The sequence below is a fragment of the Equus przewalskii genome, chromosome 7 (assembly GCF_037783145.1).
Source record: "Equus przewalskii isolate Varuska chromosome 7, EquPr2, whole genome shotgun sequence".
Classification (NCBI taxonomy): domain Eukaryota; kingdom Metazoa; phylum Chordata; class Mammalia; order Perissodactyla; family Equidae; genus Equus; species Equus przewalskii.
In genome coordinates, this window is record NC_091837.1 from 69,686,817 (window position 1) to 69,707,583 (window position 20,767).

The following is a 20,767-nucleotide window of genomic DNA, read 5'->3' on the forward strand; positions in this document are numbered from 1 at the left end:
CTCTTTGCTCTCATCAAACTAATGCACTTGTGATTCTCCAATCACATTGTTCACATCCAAGAGGTCCTATCGAGCTTCGTTCTGCCTCCTTAATGACCGAGTCACTGCTAAACACTACAGCTCCAATCGTCTGTAGCATTTACCAACTGCTTCTCTTACTGGGCTATCTTTCTATGTATCCATCCATCTCTAAGCTCTTCAAAAGTCACGCTTTCTTTTGCCCAAGGCCTAGGAGAGTATATACACGTAGTATAGTGACAACGTATGTTTCTGAGGATGAACTTAATGAAAAAGAAATTGTTATACTGTGAAGGGATAATCTGGGAACTACTGAGATACAAGCTGATTGTCCCTAAACTAAATGGCCCCAGACCACTCAGCATTTATAACTAATTAATCTACTATTTCCTTAAATATTGTCAGATGTTATTTCTCAGTGTTTCAGCTTCTAGTAGCCCCTTTCTACTACCAATGCCTCTAAGACATCTAGTTGTTGTAATGTACCAACTGCAAAGGGCTTTGAGCCATTACACTTCCAATGGAATATGCCTTAGCACAATACTGTGTTTCCATATAGGCTAGCTGCTGGAAAACAAACAAAGTGCTTTAACCACACGCTGAATAGGTTGTGCCCCTACTAATTTACTCATTCAACAAATATTTCTTAAGAGTCGACCATGTGCAAGGCTAACCTGAGTACTGGGGATACACCAGTAAGCAAATAGATGCTGACACGAAAAGAGTCCTTGTTTTCATGGAGTTTTCATTCTAATTTTATTTGAGAAATACATGCAAGAGAAATAGATAATATGAAAAGTAGTGATACATATTAAGACAAAGAATAAAGCACAATAAAAGGACAGAGAATGAGAGGGGTATCACTTTAAGGTAGTCAGAGCAGCTGTTTCTAAGAAGCCAACCTTTGAGCAGAAGGAAGCTTGAGGGAGGTCAGGACGTGAGCTATGCAGATAGCTGAGGGGAGATATTCAGTGCACAAGAAGAAACGGCAAAGACCTTGGAGACAGGAGTGAACTGGCATGTCCCAAATTAGCAAGGGCACCAACAGAGCTCAAGCAGAATGAGTGGTGCCAACAAGGTTAGCAGATAACATCCGATACCCTCTGTGTTCGAGAAGCAGACAGAGTCCCACTACACAAATAGACACACACTCTCCGAAAAGGGCAGTGAGGGCAATCGATTATGAGTATCTCATCTTTATCAATATGTAACTTAGGAAAAAGCTAGAGAAGGTCTCTTAGGTTAAATTATAATTTAAAAATCTGCAAATCAGGGCCAGGCTGAGAATTAAGCAGCCCCAGTCCTCAGTGAGTTCACAGGTTGATAAAGGAGAAGAACACATAAACGGATCTCAGAGGAAGAGGCTGGACGTCCAACCTGGGGCCAATAGAAAGGCCCACTCTGAGCAGACCTCACAGGGACCTTCCAGAGTGGTGGCACCAGAGGAAAGGCATAGGACCTGTTCTTGACAACAGCATCACCATATACAGCTAATAGTGACAGCTTTAACAAAAACAACAGCAACAAAAACAGACAAAAAAAAGAGATAAGGGAAAAAAGAGAGAGACAAGGAAAGAAATCCAGTTCAAGTTCTCAAAATAACTTCTATTTCATGATTAAAAAAAGCAACACAAGCACTTCCCAAAACACAAGTATTGGGTCCATTCAACATTCTGCTTCTGCTGGGAGGGCCCCACCAAACTCTACCACTGGGGAGTCACAGGGTCTCACCCAACCCTCACAGGAAGACTGTGAGAACCGATACACTGTCACAAACTCTAAGTGTTGTGCTCTCAACTCTGGCCTGCCAACCGTGGTCTTTCTATTACACTCTCTATTAGTATCTTGAGGAAAAGATCTTTATCTTACTTAATTCCTTTCCCATTCACTTCCTTGAGATCAAGGAGAAGGTATCACAAAGACAAGCTTTTACTTTTGGACAACCTATTCCAGTTCTAGTGGGGTCAACCCAATACACAGCGAAAAATGTCAGGTCATGAGCCTGTGCATGACTTAATCTTTATTTTAAATATATGAATGCTGACACGAATGGAGTTAAGGAAGGATTCCTGGAAGGTGTGCGATTTTAATCTGACTTTGAAGATTAATATCTCAGAGAATTAATATTTTATCAAGAAATCCACTCTGTCTGAGAAGTAGTATCCACTACCTACTTACGTCAATCTTCCTTACAAACGAATTCCTACAAAGTCTCAAAGTTTACGTAAACTACTGCAGTTGATCCTACTCTCCTAATAATAAAGCATCATTTAAAACTTAGTTTATACTAGATCTCCAAATAGCTAGCTATCTATGTTCTTGGTAATCACTTGCTTTCAATATTAATAGAATGATTTCACAGTCTCATAAGAAATGTTTAAGCTAGTTTTGAATTATCATCGGTGGCCATTAAAATTAGATTCCTCTCGCTGTTCACTAGTTAATGCAACGCTGGCATGCCAATGCTAGACATGAAAAGCTTATAGCTAGAATGATGATGGTCAAATGTAAGAGCATCCCCAATTTTCATATGCTAATATTCCCCCTTAAATTATAAGCTGATCCATAACACTGCACTATGGTTATAGTAGATGAAACATTTAAGTAGTAGTTTGGTTTCACATAGAAACTGTTACCAAGACAAACCTTCTTGCAGGATGGAGTTCCAAGAACATTAAATCATAAGAAATTGTTTCAGCAGCTGGTTAAAGCTGAGTGTACATAATACAAGACATCTGGTTGTCTGTGCATTTTCAGTTCATTTAAAAAGTATAAACACATTAAAACATTGAAATGTTTGATATATTACAACACTGTCTGCCTGTTCCCCAAGAGTGTTTAAGAGGCTGGTCTAGTCAAGGTATTCATGGTTTACTTACTAGCTACAAGGATTTACTATTTCCATCCCCCTTAAGTTCACCAAGACATTTTATCAACAAAGGTTTAAAAAAAAAAGTACTCATTTAGGATATATACTAAACTGCTGGTATTTGGTTATGACATAAATTTAATAGAGGTGGGCGCTATTTCAAAAATTAAATCAGGAACACATGAAGCATTGCACATACTATGACAAGTAAACAGTAGACAATATATGTTCCCCTCCCACATTGGACTATATGTAACAGAAACTTAACCACAGTGGTTTAACCAAAATAAGTGTTTATTTTTTCACATAAGAAGAAATCCAAAGATAAGCGATCTAGGTCTGGTGTAACAGTTCCATGCTCTGGGGACACTATTCTTTGCATGTGGCGCTTGCCATCACAGTTTCAAGATGGCCCAAGCACAGCCTCCACGTTCCAGAAAGGAAGAGAAGGGCAAAGGGCAAAAAGCTGGAGGTACCTGCTCTGCAAGGTCATGACTTCTGCTGACATACAACGGGCCCAAACTACGTCATGGGGCCACAGTTAGTTCCCAAGGTGCCTGAAAACTAAGCTGGGCAGACACTGGCCCCCCAAACAATAATGGAGATCTCTTAGAACAGAAGGTGAGAAAGGATATCAGGCATGCAAATAGCTGTGTCTGTCACAAGAGTTCCACTTGCAGAGGACATTTTGTCCCATGCCATTCCCCATCAGATGACTCTCCACTTGTCTCAGCCCTACCTCCAGGCTGCACATCAGCAGACCAATCACGATAGGGCTTGGTGGCTCTCATTTCTAAATCCAGATTACAATTCTGGGCACTGCACTGTGCACGACAGAGGCCAGGAGCCCATTTTCTCACAAATCCCTGTCTTTCCTTTTGGGCCACAGGCACATAGCACATTTCCAATGACATCCCTGTGTAGAGTGAGATTCCGTGATGATAAATCTTAAAGTCTACTTCATTTCAAAAATAATTCCTTTAAAATATGCATTTTCAACAGGGGTGGTATCACTACCAAGAGAGTGAAAATTGGTTCTTCGGAGGTGAAAAACTTCATAGATATGATGATTTGTGGCTCTCCAAAGGGCCACAGCACATAGATACACAGATATTCAGTGTATCTAGGGTATTCAAATTTCATTAGGGGGAGAGGCAATTAACAAAAAAATGTCTACAAAAGAGTCCTCAGAGAGACAATAAAAAAAGAAGTTTGAGAGTAAGTGCTTTAAAAGTAACAAACATTTTTAATCATGTAGGAACTGTGTTCAGCTGTAGTGACAGAAATCCAGTTATGGCAGTGTAAACAAATAAAGAGTCTATTTTTCTCACATAAGAAGCCCAGAGGGTGAAGGGGGCCAGGGGGTTGGTAGTTGATGTCTCTGGTTCAGCAACTCAATGACATCAAAATAGAACTTTCTGTGAGTCTCTTGGCTCCGGGTGCCAAGATGGCCACACAAGTCCAAAGAGCTTGACCATATTCCAGACAGCAAGGAAGAGGACTGCCAAAAACAGAAAGAGAGGCCTCCTAGCTGACTCAGGTCCCCTGAAAAACCTTTACCCGGAAGTTTCAGAACTTCCCCCTACATCTCACTGACCACATCTAGCTTCAAGAAAGGCTAGAAATGGAAATCCAGCTGCTCCAAAAGAGGTCAGAAATAAAATCAGGAAGCAAGGAAGGAGAGAACAAATACTGGGTGGACAACTAGTTGCCTCTACCACATATGGATTAGATTCAAATTACTTCTCTCTTAAAACCCTGTTTACAGACATCTATAGGATCTCATTACAGAGATTAATCTAATTCTGTACCTACCACATGCTTAATATTGCTACAGAGTTTGATTATTTTCCCCTTAACAACATAAAATTCTTGCTTTGATGATGAATAGTAGGAGTATAAATGTTATTAGGCAAGAGAGATAAAAGAAAGAACTCCATGGATGTACGTGGAGACATGCATAAAGTACCACATCAGAACCCACAAACTTTTCAACATGGTCAATCACCATCTTCAATATAGAGAGAAGATAAAACAAATCCTGGCTTAGCCAGAACTTACAAGAGTGGAATATCGGTGATTAACTGCATCAAACAGCAGAGCAATTCTTCCAAAAGATCTTCTGAGTCAGAACCTGGTAAGACACATAGAAAGTTTTTTTTAGCAAAGTATAAAATAGAATACAGCTGAACTTTTTAAAGTTCAGTTTTCATTCCTAATGAAAATAGGAATAGTTATTACATAAACTCAGACACTAAATGTTGACCTCTGAATAAAATCCAAACCATGAGCAAGTTAGCATCTATTATGATCTTTATCTAGTATAAGAATTTTGAGCATCAGCTATTAATTCTATAGCTTTTAATGCTTGAAGGTATCTCATGGGTCCTGTAGGCCAGGATTTTTCAAAGTTCTTATGTTCTACTGTTTTTCAAATGAAATCTTATACTAAAGTCAAACATATAAAATAGATAAAAAATGAAGCTGCTCTAGCGGCTTTCTTTGAATCACAAGCAGAACACCTGCACCTCCTCCCGCCAATAAGTATCTGATTTTACCCTTGACCTCCTCGATGGGCCTCACGCACCTTTTCTGAACTCATGGGGCTCCAGAGACAACACAATGAGACCCAGTGAGCGGCCAGCCACATCTTTACTGAGAGCCAAAGGTAAATGGCTTTCCCAAGTCGCAGAATAAGGTGCAAATTATCATTCCAACAGAAACACTCCTCTGTCCCAAACTGCTCTAAGTGACCTTCTAATTTCCAAAGCCAATCAGTACCTTATGTGACTTCTGGCTTTGGACACTACTGACACCTACTCCTTCACGGAATTCTTTCTTCCCTCAGTTCCTATGACACCTTATTCCTAACCTACTTCGTTTTCTACTCACTCCCAGTTCCTCAGAATATGTTTCAACTATTGGTGTGTTCCCCAGAGTTCCACCACTGGCTTCTTCTCTTCTCTTCTCATTCCCTAAATTCTCCTTCATCAATCATCACTCATATGCTGATGATCCCTAAGTCTACAGTTTTCCTCTTGGCCTCTCCACTGAGCTTCATATTTTTATATCCCATTACCTACTGGCCCTCTCCACCTACATGCATCACCAGTTAACTCAAACTCAGAATGTTCAAAATTGAACTCCTCTCTCTCAACACTTCAAATCCACTTATTTCTTCTTTATTCTCCTTGTTAGTGACTGCATCAGCAACCCAGGCCCAGTAAGATCATTCTCTTACTCATCTTTTTATAACCAGCCAATCTCTAGGTCCTTTCAATTACACAGTCTACCTCTCTAATATTTCCTCTTTTCTTCATTGCCTGTCATGCTTTCCTTCATCATTTCACCACCTCAGTTCAGTTAAACAAGTTTACTATGTTAAAACTCACTCCTGAACCTCTTTAAACTTTCCTAACTAGTATTCCTACCTCCAATTTTGCTCCTCTCTAATCCAAACTCCAGACTGTTATCACAGAGAGCTAACTAAACTCCATCCTCTCACTCTCCTGGCTTAGATTTTTTCAATTGCTTTAAGCTCATTACTGTGTATCAGAAAAAACTCCAAGCACCAAAGTATAGTCAGGCGTCGCATAACAACATTTCAATCAACAACAGACCACATACATGACAATGATCCCATAAGATTATAATGGAGCTGAAAAGTTCCTGTCACCTAGTGAAATCATAGCCATAGTAATGTCATAGCACAATGCATTACTCATGTGTTTGTGGTGATGCTGGTGTAAACAAACCTTCAAACCATTCAGGAAGCATTCTAGAAAAAGCTATTGCTACCATAGGAGACAAGGACTCCATGCGTGTTACTGCCCTTGAAGGCCTTCCCGTGTGGAGGTAGAAAACAGTGATATTGATGATCCTGACCCCGTGGAGGCTTAGGCTAATGTGTGTGTTTGTGTCTTAGTTTTTTTAAAAAATTTAAAAGTAAAAAATAAAAAAATTTTTAAATGAAAAAAGCTTACAGAACAAGAATATAAAGAAAGAAAATACTTTTGTATAGGTGTACAATGTTTGTGTTTTAAGTGTTATTACAAGAGTCAAAAGTCTAAAAAAATTTAAAAATTTATCAAGTAAAAAAGTTACAGTAAGCTAAAAGTTAACTTATTATTGAAGAAATAAAAATATATTTTTATAAATTTAGCGTAGCGTACATGGAGTGTTTATAAAGCCTACAGCAGTGTATAGTAACGTCCTGGGCTTCACATTCACTCACCACTCACTCATCCAGAGCAACTTCCAGGCCTGAAAGCTCCATTCATGTTTAGTGTCCTGTATAGGTGTACCACTTTTTATCTTTTATGCCATATTTTTATTGTACCTTTTCTATGTTTAGATACACAAATACTGATCACCGTGTTACAACTGCCTGTCGCATTCAGTACAGTAACATGCTGCACAGGTTTGCAGCCTAGGAATACTAGGCTATACTATACAGCCTGGGTGTGTAGTAGGCTAGACCATCTAGGTTTAAGTATACTCTATGATGTCTGCACAATGATGAAATCGCCTAACGACGCATTTCTCAGAACATATCCCCATCATTGTGTGACAGGTGACTGTACAGTATGCCAGGACCTTCAAGACACAAGGCCTGCATCTTTCTACCTTTATCTCCCACCATCACTCCCTTCACAATCCCCCAATACCAAGCTACCTGCCACATGCCATTGTATGCCTCTTCAAGAACATTCCCTCTGTCTGGAATGCCCTCCAACAATAAAAACCTGATTTTTTTAAAAAGCCAATCTTTATCCATCTGAACCATCCTCAGTCTTCATTTCCTCCATAAAACCCAACTCTCTTGTCTCACCCTGAATAAAAACAATCTACAAAGCATCTATGCCTTGTGCATATGTCTTTCATTGTATATGCTGGTTACATTATACCATTATTTCTGTCTAAATCTTGGCAGGTGCCTATTGGACTCTGCTCTTCTTGAGGGTGATGACTGACAAAGAGCTTGGCACATAATGTATACTCAATACATGTTTTCCGAACTGAATCCAGGTGTCTAAGTACAAATCTAGTGGTTATTTCCAAAGCACTTGGAATCTCAAAAAAAAAAAAGTTTAGCATTTCATTTTTCTAGACCACAATATCTCCTGGTACTCAGAAAGTATGAAGAAATTCCTTCCTGCTTTGCCATAAATAGAACTGCCACAGTAACTCTCTAAGAGGTGAGTGCAAAGTTTGAAGAGAATATTAAATCACACTGAACACGCCAATCAAAGCCAAAAAAGAATACACAGCAAGAATCAGGATCAATAACTACATTAAATCTCACTCTAGAAGTGGTAGGCTTAGCTCAACTAGTGAAGAAAGTAAAATTAGGAAACAAGTAACATTTGCCTCTGAGGCTACATGACAAGGAGTAGATCTAACTAAAATCCTTCTCATTGTCAAAGCTGTCCAACATAACCCAAGTGAATGAACAACCTATTCCAAGTTGATCTGTTAGCATATAATATATACTCAATACATGTTTGCTGAGCCGTCATTCTTCGGTTCATCTTACAAAATGTAGTGACCCAGACCTAAGAACATTTAAACCACTCACTGATTCCCTAAAGAACATTCCAGACTCAACGGGTTGGCCAGTTTAATAACACATCCCTGTTCAGCCAAGCAGCCAGCAGAGTTTACTATACAGAAGGTAAGGGAACAAGTGCTGAGGACCCACGTATGGTGCATGCTTCCACAGCAAACCTATACTCCCTCTGTGCTCTTGATCCTAGTGCCTCCTACTTCCCTGGAACGTCCTTCCAGCTTTTTCTTTTTTCCCTTCTTTTGCTTCTATCTTCAGTCTCTCAATCTCGAAAGGCCTCTTCTTTCATTTAAAACCTTAAAAAAATATTTGTTAAAAAAACTGTAATCGCCGTCTGCTGGCAGTAGTACGTGGAGCAGTTGCTCCAAAGAGCCCTCCTGCACAAAACAACCAGTTCTTGGCTAGAATACACTTCTTAGTGCATTGATGGGCTTCTGCAAAGTAAAGGAAATCTCCAAGGACCCTAGCACCATAACCAAAAAGATGGACCACAAGCTTTCAAACTATGGCTTGGATCCAGGGTAAAATGCTGGAGCTGTAAGCAAACTCTCAGGTTAGGGTGACCTGAGGATGAATGCCAACACGAAGCCCGCTACTGGGAGACTAGGTCCTCAGCCTTGCCATGGGCTTGCCACTGGGAAGCTGAACCTGAGATGTCACATTAAGCCAAGAATCTTTGAAGGAGGCTTAAGTGGCCTCAGGTGGCACAGCCCCTGGATCCCTTCAGAAGCAAATGCAAAGCCCTCCCTTCTTTGGGGCTCACATTAAGATCTAACAAACAAAGGCTAACAATTGAGATCATCAAACACATAAGGAGACAAGCCACCGTAAATATTTGCAGAAACAAACAACAAATTTAGACCCCTAAGGACTTAAAATATTGGATTTACGAGATACAAAATGTAAAATAAATACGTTATTACCTTGGCAAAAATGGGGCATAATACCAAGAGAGTGGAAAGGAAAACTCACACTGAAGGCAAAGGGAAAATGGAAACAATTTTGTAGTACTTCATAGTTTTGCCTAGGGCTGGCTTTGTCCCCTCTGACTATTTACCAAGGTATGGAAGAGTGGAAAGAACTATCTTTGCATAATGATACAAATTCTCTCTAGCAAACAGTCTACTGCCATATCATACACAGCCTGTGGGAAAACATTCCACAATGAGGTCCTCATGAATTTTCTATTACAAACTGAGAGTCACAATACCTTCATAAAGACAGCTTCCGTGCATGTGCCAGCCATATCCATCTGATCACAGCAGTATTACAAAGAATGGAAATAAACAAAACAATTCTGCATGCTGTTATGTCTCAGTTGACTTTGCTCAACTATTTAGAGACGGTCCTGTACTTTTGTCAATTCAACCTTCAAACAACTTTGACTACTGTATATTATCTATCCCTGAAGTCTTTCACACATCTGCTTCAGATATTCATATATTAGCTGATAAATGGATGTTTTCAGCTACTGCACATTGAGGTTCCATTTTTTCTTATTCAATACTATCTATACAAATATTTAATTTTATCACACTTTTATAAATTATAAAGACATTGGTAGAAAATGTAAAAAGCTACTAGTGAAAAGTAGAAATCTCAAACTAACAATATGTAAGATTAAAATGAAAATAATTACATATGCCAAAAACAGGAAGACTTTAACCTTAAAAAGGCATTCAGGGGCCAGTCCCATGGCCAAAGGTTAAGTTTGTGCGCTCCGCTTCTGCGGCCCAGGGTTTCGCTGGTTCGGATCCTGGGCACGGACATGGCACCACTCATCAGGCCATGCTGAAGTGGTGTCCCACATAGCACAACTAGAAGGACCCGCACTAGAATATACAACTATGTACTGGGGAGCTTTGGAGAGAAGAAAAAGAAAAAAAAAAAGAGAAGATTGGCAACAGATGCTAGTTCAGGTGCCAATCTTAAAAAAAGAAAAAAAAAGGATATTCAGTGGACTTAAGCTGGTAGACCAACAGTAGGCTCAATTGTAAATGAAAAGAAAAAAACAAAGATCATGTATAAAATTCTGAATGGCTAACTCGGTATAAAGAAAACGACAGTCTGTCAGTACATGGATAGAAGCACCAATCATCAGAGCTCACAGATGGCTCTTTCAGTGAGACAACCATCCTGATAATGTGGCCCGTGGTTGAAAAAGTGTCATTTTTACGCTGCCCTTACTTTGGGTTTCCTAGGATGTATGGCAAAACTGTGCTGCTCAAGCTCGGATATGAGTGGGGAGTACAAAGAGGGTATTCTGACAGAACATTTGGCCGCAAAATAAATAGAGTATATCTCTGAAGTGCATCAATTTACTCAAAGGTAAGTAATGAAAAATAATTTTATATTAAAATAAAAATGATATTGTGTTAAAGTACAATATATGCATAATTTTTTATGACATAATGCAAAACAAAGTGTTGGATTTGCAGGTGCTGGTTTGACTGTGCTCTCAGGCCCCATGGGGATAAACATTCACTCCACTCTTGCTGCTAGAACTTCATGGAAAGATTTGTAACTCAACAGGCAGGACCGTTTTGGCATCGTTGGTGCCACAAAAACAAAGCCTACCATTAACAAAACTAACACACAATTCTGATTAAATGCTCTGTTTAAACATCAGCATATATTTAACAAATACAGAAGGCTGATTATCAAAGTAGTAAATCAAACATATTCATCTCTGAAAACTCAAAATCAATGTATAAAGCTCTGGGTGGGCAAAAAGCCCGATGAGGACAGTGATGCGTTCTGAAAAACGAACCCAGTAAACTCAGGAGCAATGCTGCCGTTGCCCTGAGAAAGAGAAGTTAGCGTGACGGGTGGATACAAAACACCGCCTTTCCCATACTTCATTTGTTAATGGTCCCGTTCCGCCCTGTACTTTCCAGACTACGAGTTTTGATGCTAAAAACTGAAACAGCAGCCGTTCATCTTGAAAACTACAGGCCCTTCTCATTACTGGCAAAAACAATCTCCACAGTATCAAGAGGAAATACCTTTCCCTGCATCTTCAGAGAAAGACGACACACTTCAGCATCATGAATCGTCCTCGAAAACGTGATTTCTGATCAAGTAGTCCCAAAGACACCCAGACTCAGACACTGTTGGTATGTCCTATGAAAGTAACCTTTAACATTCATAAAATCTGTAATTCTGATTGGTTGTCTCCCCTAAAAATGTACCGCCCTAGTAGGGATATTTAAATTGGCATCTCTGTTTTCTGAAGGGACACTTGTAATTTTTATTTTTATATTCCATAAGTAAATAAAAGCCTCAATCCTACTGCCTTCCTTATTAAAAAAGAAAAAAAGAATTTGAGAGTCTTGGCTCATTCAAATTAACACAGGAGAAGAAAGAATGACAGTGTCAGGTCATTTAAAAATGAAAATTATGAGAAGAAAAATGGAATTTTCAAAATTACACTTTTATTCCTCACATTTTATCCTTCTATGTTACACATGCCATCCCCAGAACATCTTCAAGGGCGATACTCACTGTAACTGCCAGGAGATTTGTCTTCATAAGTGAAATGAAGTTGTAATTCCTCCTCTGACATCTCACAGATGAACACTTTCAGCAAACAGCAAATAATAAACAAAGCATTGTGTGTCTGCCAAATGAAGATGTGGCTAGAAAGGAAAGACCGAAATCAAACAAGAATCAATACTTAATCAGGAGCACGATCAGTTTATTTCTAGGCCAAGATTTCTTCATGATTTCTCAATCATTTTGCCTATTCTGTTTGTAATATTAGAACAATGTCCGTATCTTTTAATGGCTCCTGATTTATTACACTAGACCAGTGAGATCTATTACAGTTTACTTTATACTGCATTCTGTGTATTTTACGTAGTGAGACAACTTGATAAAAATATTTTCCTTTAGGCATGACTGCTCTTTGTTCTTAACTTTATAGTTGCCCCACCCACAGGCAATTCAAAGAAAAGAAAGCTAAAAATTCAAAAAAATTATAGTAACATAAAGAGAATATATGCAAGTACACAACTAAAACTTTAAACAGGACACCCCTAGCAGCACAGTATGATACTTGCTATTTGTATCAATAACCATGAAGTCAACACAAAAATTTTTAATTGGATCCAATATAATTTGTTTGGAAGTGGCACAATGAACAATCTTTTAAGAGACTGCCATCCAAAAATGGTTTTAAAAAATGCTTGAGTGCGTAATAGGTTAATCTTCCACTGCATGTAATATAAAACCATAATATTTAATCTGAACCTTCTTTCATCTAATCTGAAAGAAATAAGGGAAACAGATATGGAATGAAATAATACTCAAACTAAGTCATTATTTAAACTAGCTATGACCAGCAGTGATAATGGAGAAAAATTACCTCTTTTAATAATAATTATATCGCTATTAATTTTCTTAAAAAATATATTTCTAAAGATTGTCTGAAATGCTGAAATCAAACAGATTCTAGAATTTAAAATCTCATCTCCATGACTCAGACAGTAAATTAAAATCTCTCTTTTACTTTTTTCCCTTAATAATGAGAATAATTCCTTTACAGCTCTCAAAAGATCATAATCTATTTCTACCAACAAATGAAAAACACTCATAGTGTTAAATATAAAGAGAATGTGATTTAATCAGCCAGCTTACTTCTGACATTCTGCAGAAAGTTTTAGTTCTTTGGTTCTAGAAAGGAAGACCTTAATTAGCGCACCAAAGTTTCCTGTTCGAGGATTGTTCTCAACTGCAAGAGAAGAAAAGGTTTTAAAGAGTTAAAGTTAAGAAATGAAATCAAAGTGAACATATTATAACATTTATAAAACCAAATGTCAAATTGAAGTTGCTCACGGACAAACTTTATTGTTAACTTCACATCTAATTAGGGAAATAAGCAATGAGAGAAACTGCTGTTTGGTCTTAATCCTGAACAAAAAATGATTTGCAAAATGAAAATGACAGAAATAGTAGGAAGAAGTAGCTGCCTCATTTCAGAATCCAAAATTTTAAAGAAAAGATATAAAAGTTTATATATGTATATATATAAATACACTCAATTTATACACATATCCTTCTCTTTAGAAAAGCAGATATTAAAAAAATTGAAAAACTGGGACTGGCTCCATGGCCTAGCGGTTAAGTTGGGCACACCCTGATTTGGTGGGCTGGGTTTGGTTCCTGGGGGTGGACCTACACCACCCATCAGTGGCCATGCTGTGGCAGTGACTCACATACAAAACAGAGGAAGACTGGCATGGATTTTAGATCAGGGCAAATCTTCCTCAGAAAGAAAAAAAAAGGCCTGAAAAATTGATCATCTATATCCCCAATATATACAATATAATAAACTTTAAAGGTAAAACTGTGTTCAGATAATCACAAATCATTCTAATGAAAAATAAATAGACACATAAAGAAAGCAATACAGCCAAAGAGAAGTTTATTTGATCTGACAAAATTTTAAAGAATTTGCTTTAAAAAAAAATCAATTTTAAAAGGTGGGCAAGGGGCCAGCCCCATGGCTGAGTGGTTAAGTTCGCATGCTCTGCTTTAGGGGCCCAGTGTTTCGCTGGTTAGGATCTTGGTCATGGACATGGCACCACTCATCAAGCCATGCTGAGGTGGCGTCCCACAGGCTACAGCTAGAAGGACCCACAACTAAAGATATACAACTATGTACCAGGGGGCTTTGGGGAGAAAAAGGAAAAATAAAATCTTTAAAAAGTGGGTGTTTCAGGGTCTGGCCCCGTGGCCGAGTGGTTAAGTTCATGCGCTCCATTGCAGGCGGCCCAGTATTTCGTTGGTTCGAATCCTGGGTGTGGACATGGCACTGCTCATCAAGCCACGCTGAGGCAGCGTCCCACATGCCACAACTAGAAGGACCCACAACAAAGAATATACAACTATGTACCAGAGAGCTTTGGGGTGAAAAAGTAAAAAATAAAATCTTAAAAAAAAAAAAAAGTGGGTGTTTCAGCAAATCCAGCCTAAAAAACTGAGAGGATACTGTAATGAGAATGAGAAGATCTGGTTACTAGATCAAGGTCTATAATTAATGGGATATTGAACCTCAGACAAATTACTTTACTTCTCCAACCTCAGTTTTCTCATCTGACAAAGAAATAACAGCTAACATACATTGAACAATATACACTAAGTGCTTTACATGCATTACCTCATTTAATCCTCAAAACCACCTATGGGAGAAGCATCAATATTATCTCCATTTTACAGATCCTCCTGTCTAGGTCGTTACTCACTCAAGGACACACCCTCATCTAGTGGCTCAAATCCTTGGCTCTAAACTGCTATGCTATACCAACCCCTATAATCAAGGAATTAGACTTAATGAAACTATAAAGTTCTATCAGGCTGCACAGCAAGACATATGTGATGGTCAATTTTATGTGTCAACTTGACTAGGCCACAGGATGCCCAGATATATGCTTACATGTTATTTTTGGGTGTGTCTGTGAGGATGTTTCTGCATTTAAATTGGCAGACTGAGTAAAGCAAATTGGCCTGCCCAAAGTGGTGGGCATCATCCAACCCACGGGTGGCCAGAACAGAACAAAGGCGGAGGCAGGCTGCATTCTCTCTCTGCCTGACTGACTGCTTGAGCTGAAACACAGGTCTCCTCCTGCCCTTGGACTGGGACTTTCAACACTGGCTCTCCTGGATCTCAGGCCTGTGGCCTCTAATCGGAATTTAAACCACCAGCTCTGCTGAGTCTCCAGTCATTGGACTGCTCAGCCTCCATAATCCTGTGAGCCAATTTCCCTTTTTTTTTTTTTTTTCCTGCTTTATTTCCCAAACCCCACCCCCCCGGTACACAGTTGTATATCTTAGTTGCAAGTCCTTCTAGTTGTGTGATGTGGGACGCCGCCTCAACATGGCCTGACAAGCGGTGCCATGTCCACGCCCAGAATCCGAACCCTGGGCCGCCGCAGAGGAGCATGCGAACTTAACCACTCGGCCACGGAGCCGGCCCCCGCCAATTTCTTATAATAAATCGCCATTCATCCTATTGGTTCTGTTTCTCTGTAAAACTCTGACTAACACATCATAGAAGGACAGAAGTTAAGAATTTATTACAAAGGACAGACCATCTAGTCAGAAGATTTAATTTTACTGATGAAGAAAGAGTCCCAGAAAGGTTAAGTGTTGGGCTCAGAGACAACAATATGTCAAGAAATGCCCAGTCTTTTTGCTTTATGAATGATTTTCAAAATGTGAGATTCCAGAGTTCTAGATATTTGTTTCTCTTTTGAAATGTATTTTTAACTATTTTGAAAACCGGAAATGCAAACACTCAAACACACTGGCATGTGCTGCCAGAAGAATTCATTTTTATGCAGATCTGAGAATTATGTTTTTGCTGCCATCTCTATGCAGATATTTGAACTTCTTTAAAATGTGTTAAACATTTAGAAAGATGAAGTGTTCCAGAATTTTTTTTTAATCCAGGTCTGCACATAAATACTTTTAAAAATCATACTTGGCGATCAGTGCATCATTACAGCACACCTGCTTTGAGCTCAATAACTGTCAAGTTAACTCAGGTCTACCTGCTGGGTATATGTTCTTGTCATAGCTTGAGAGGCAATGAAAGTTACTGCGTAACTTTCTCATGATAAAATGTTGCAGCACCTTGCTATTCCAAGTGTGGTTCATAGACTAATGGCATCAGCCTTATCTGGGAGCTTGCTGGAAGTGCAGAAGCCCGGGTCCACCTTACACCTACTGAAGTTGATAGTTCTCAAAGTTTAATGTGACTTTAAATCACAAGGCGTTCTTATTAAAGTGGAAATTCTGATTCTGCATGCGTGAAGTGTGGCCTGAGGTTCTGCAACAGTCTCCCAGCTGATGCCCACTGCTACTGGTTGGAGAACCCACTGGGAGTAGCAAGGTGGAGCACGGGCCTGTAAGTTAGGGCAGGTTCTGTCCAACCTTTATAATCAAGAATAGATATGCGATTAGATAACAGACATTGTTAGAGTTCCACTTTGAAATGAAAATTTCCTACTTCCCTTTTAAGCTTTGCATGTAGCTTAATGAAAGACTATCCTGAGATCTCAGGATGCATTGTTTAACAAAAAAAAAGTTATGTTTGCAAGTATATCTCTGTGGGAATTAATATTATCTAGCTATCATAAATCAAAAGAAAATAATGAAATAAGAAACTGAGGATGATATGACTATGATACCAGCCCAAGGCTGACATAAGGGAAGCCATACTGTAGAAAAGAAACCATATTGTAACTTTGAATGACCTCCGATTAACTAACCCAGACGTGCTCTGTAGATTTTATGGCCCTTCCCAGCTGCTATAAGTTGGTAACTGCGCTCTGTTGAGTTCCTTAGGAATGTGATGACCCCCGGGCAGAGTCTATGCTGATAGCCATCATCAGTGACAAGTGAAAGATCAGGGTATAGGGCGTTGCTCTGGTCTCTGATGCATATCCAGGAAAACAAAAGGAACTAAGACCAGATGTCTGCCCCCACCTGGAGATCAGATGGAGGCCCCACTGGGATTAGGTCTATTTTTGAGGGACTGTTAAAATTTGGGTTGTCTATATTTCTTATCCTTCTGGTTGGATGCTTGATTAGAAAATGTGCCTTTACATGCTGTTCCAAAATGGTTGAGCAAGGTACAAAAATTCTAAAATGCAAAATCTCAACCTGAAGCCAGGAACAAGAGAATATTTCCAAATTAGTGCTAAACAGTTTCATTTCTCTAACCCAGATCTATCCCCCAACTCAGCAGGAAGTAGCTAGATGGGTCACCACCCTAAATCCCTCAAGAATGAGGAATACCAAAGAATAGGGGGGACTAAAACCAGCAACAGTTAGCCATTGATGACTAAGCAGCTAGTAACTAAAGTTTTTTTTCCTTTTTGCAATTACTGATTATAGTTTTCAGTTGTTCCCCTGCCCATCGTTAACTGTGTTGTTCAGGGAATATGCTATCTGAGTCCCACTAGGTTCCTACAGATAACATCTCCCTGGAGCCTGGGTCACCATGGTAATGGGTGTTTGAGCTATTTTTCAGGAACCCCTTGTCCACTTTAGGCTGGTTGAGACCACTAACCCATCAACTGGGCTGGCGCAGATGTCTGATGAGCAACCTTCTGACGTCAAGAAGCTGAAAATTCCACCCTCAGATCATGCTAATGTCACCATTTGATGAACACAAGTCCTGTGAGGAGGCCTGGAGTCTGACTGCGCTTGTGCACATCATCATTACCTCACCCCCTCACCTCCAACCACCTCTCTCCACATCTCAGACCATCTTGCCCCCCCATCCCATAAATATCTCCGAGTCTCCATTTTCAGGAAAGCAGATTTGAGACTCGTTCTTTCACTTCCTCACATGGCTGCCTTGTGATTAAACTCTCTCTCTCTCTCTGCTGCAATCTCGTCATCTTGGTGTTTGGCTTTCTGGGCAATGGGCAAAAATGAACCTGGGTTTGGTAAAAACTACACCCATATTTCAGAATCCCAACTTCACAATCTTTTGTTCAATCAACAGCTCCTTTATTACTGAATGACTTTATAAGTAATTGATTGAATTTATAAATGGTTAGCTATCTCTTTAAAAATTGTTAGAAAATGAAACCCGGGTTGTTGGAAAGAGCAACCAGCTATAAGATTTATGTAATTAACGCTTTGTGTAGCTTTTTCAGTCATTCATTCATCATGTACTTACTGAGCTACTTATATGTACCCAGCACTGTTTCAGGTACTAAGGAGATACTTAGAACTCCCTGTCTTAATGGAGCTGACATTCTAAGATAGTTAAGTTTTCACAGTACTCTTGGACAAGATGCAGATGGGGCAATAAATTAATAAAATTAAGTAAGCTCAATGATGTTTACACAATACCCAATGGTAGACTCGATATTCCAAAACACCTCAGTGGAAATGAACAGGATAAAAGCTAACTGGTCAAGATTAAATGCTATGTTGAAGTTGAACGAGCTTAAGGAATCAGACTAGGAACAGAGGATATCTGATAGGAGGGCAGAAGAGCATAACGGAACTAGACTATAGAAGCTGACTAGGTTCAAATCCCAGCTCCACCACTGACTAGCTGTGTGACAGCTGGCAACTTACTTAACCTCCCAATACCTCAGTTTCCTCATCTGTAAAATTAAGATAACAACAGTACTTAAGAAATGGAAAACTAACTCATCTGACTCAGAGCATGAACCTGTGGCAATCTATTAACTAAAGTGGTTCTTGTGTAAAGAAGGGGATTTCCCATCTCTACAGGAGCTCAAGCAAACTCTGGGTAACACTCACAAAGGGTATTATAAAGAGGATTTCTATCTGCAGTGAGAGGTGGGACTTGCTTCCAGCCCCTGAAACAACCTTCCCACTATCTCACTAAAATATCCATGAGCCCCAGAATCCAATAACCAAGATACAGAAAATATACAGGACAGAGATGGTTAACAATCCATGGGGATGCAATCAATAAAACCCACAGTGTGGGAAAGTCTACTACCCACTTTCTTCAATAAATAAATTGAGAGGAGAAAAAGGAGAGAGACAAACGCAGGAAGAACCTAGCTGTGCAAAGAATTGTAAAGACACATCAACCAACAACAATATGTGGACATTTTTGGCTCCTGATTCAAACAATTAGAAATTTGAACACTCAGTGGATATTTTATGATGTTAAAAATTGCTTTTAGTAAGATAATTGTATTTTTTCCTTTAAATAATCCTTACTATGAGATACATACTAAAATATTTATGGATGAAATAAGGTGATGTCTGAGATTTGTGTCAAATTAATATGTAAAGATGGACAAACTGATATAATGTCTGAGATTTGTGTCAAATTAATATGTAAAGATGGATGCAATGATAGGATGTCTGAGATTTGTGTCAAATGATATGTGAGGAAATGCTTTTTGTTTTGTATATACTTTTTACTTTTATACTTTTCTGTATATATGTCACACTTCAATAAATGGGTGGGAGACACAGATGAAACAAGACTGTCAACAAGTTCAAAATAAGTGAAACTGGGAGATCACCATATAGGATTTCATTATATTATTCTGTCTGTTTTTGTATAAGGGTGAAAATTTCAAAAACAAAGAATTAAAAATTAAGTATCCATGAAAACATAAAATGCTGATCAGGAAAGACGGTTCTTCTCCCCTCAGAACAAGAAACACTTTCACTAACTACAAGGTTTACATAACTGATACATAAATTATTTAGTTATCAATGGTCCATTACAAACCTAACTGCCTGAAATGACCTTTGAGGAAAAAGGCTCCCTCTCACAGCCTACTCTAACCAGAAAACATAGGTGGACCCTCCCACCCAGTAACTGCACCAACTCTGAGGCTACAACCCCCAGCACACAACTGGGAAGAAGTAAACAAGGCAAACAAGAGCAAAACGTTGGTCGAGATTTCAACCTGGGAATTTCAGAATTCCCTCACACTTCAAAGCCAAGGAGTAAATGTAAGAGAAGGTTGCATTTAAACAAAGCAAAACCTGCACAAAATAAAACCTTCTTGGGTTCTAGAAATTAGCTTAGAGAATGGTAACAGCCTGCCTTCAAGCTAAGATAACAGCAGATCCAACAAGCACCTACAGGATCCACACAAGGAACGGGGTTAATAAACACACCCCCTCTGGTAACAAACAATGTGCCTTCACGGATGCTCTCTATGCCCATACTCTGCTTTCTCTTTCTGACGAGTAATCATTACATAAAATATACATATTTGTTTATGGTCTGACTCCCGCACTGAGGCAGATCCATGATGTCAGAGACCTAGGTTAGTCTTTTTTTGCAGTCACATCCCCAGCTTATAGAATAGAGCCTGCAATATAGTAGGCGCTCAGTAAATATTTGCTGGTTTAATGAATTAGTAAGACGAAAACAACAATAATAGTAACAATGGAATAAGCAATAGATTATGCTGAAACCTCAGCAGAAGAGCTGAATCAAAATTGGCAAAAGAATTTTGGTACACAAGCATCACTGGTGGAAGACAAGAAAATCAATCATCTATTTTTTTAAAAAAAAAAAGAACAGAAAACCACTGGGAAAAAGGGGTATAATGAAAAGAGAGCAGTCTGACATGTAGGAAAAACAAGGACTAATGAAAACTAAACTAAAAATGCAATAACAACTAGAATCTTGAAAGAAAAGAACAGTAATGTATGAAACACTGAATCAAAGATATAAAGGAAGAACTATGAGAAAAGAACAAAGAAGAAAAAGAAGATACAGAAGGTAAAGAATAGAGATCCTACCTGAACATTACAGGTGATCCTAAGTTGAGGGAGAAAAAAGC

At 39.0% G+C, this 20,767-nt stretch overlaps 1 protein-coding gene across 19 annotated transcripts in view; it reads right to left on the reverse strand.

The window, feature by feature from the left end:
* Positions 1-20,767, reverse strand: part of DYM (dymeclin) — a 359,236-nt gene that overhangs the window by 281,807 nt on the left and 56,662 nt on the right. For all 19 annotated transcript variants that reach the window (XM_070630144.1, XM_070630138.1, XM_070630148.1 and 16 more), the window contains 3 exons: positions 13,092-13,185; positions 11,958-12,091; positions 4,949-5,021 (listed from right to left, as the gene is read on the reverse strand). In XM_070630144.1, coding sequence (XP_070486245.1) covers positions 4,949-5,021; positions 11,958-12,091; positions 13,092-13,185 — 301 coding nt within the window. The remainder of the gene's footprint in view (positions 1-4,948; positions 5,022-11,957; positions 12,092-13,091; positions 13,186-20,767) is intronic.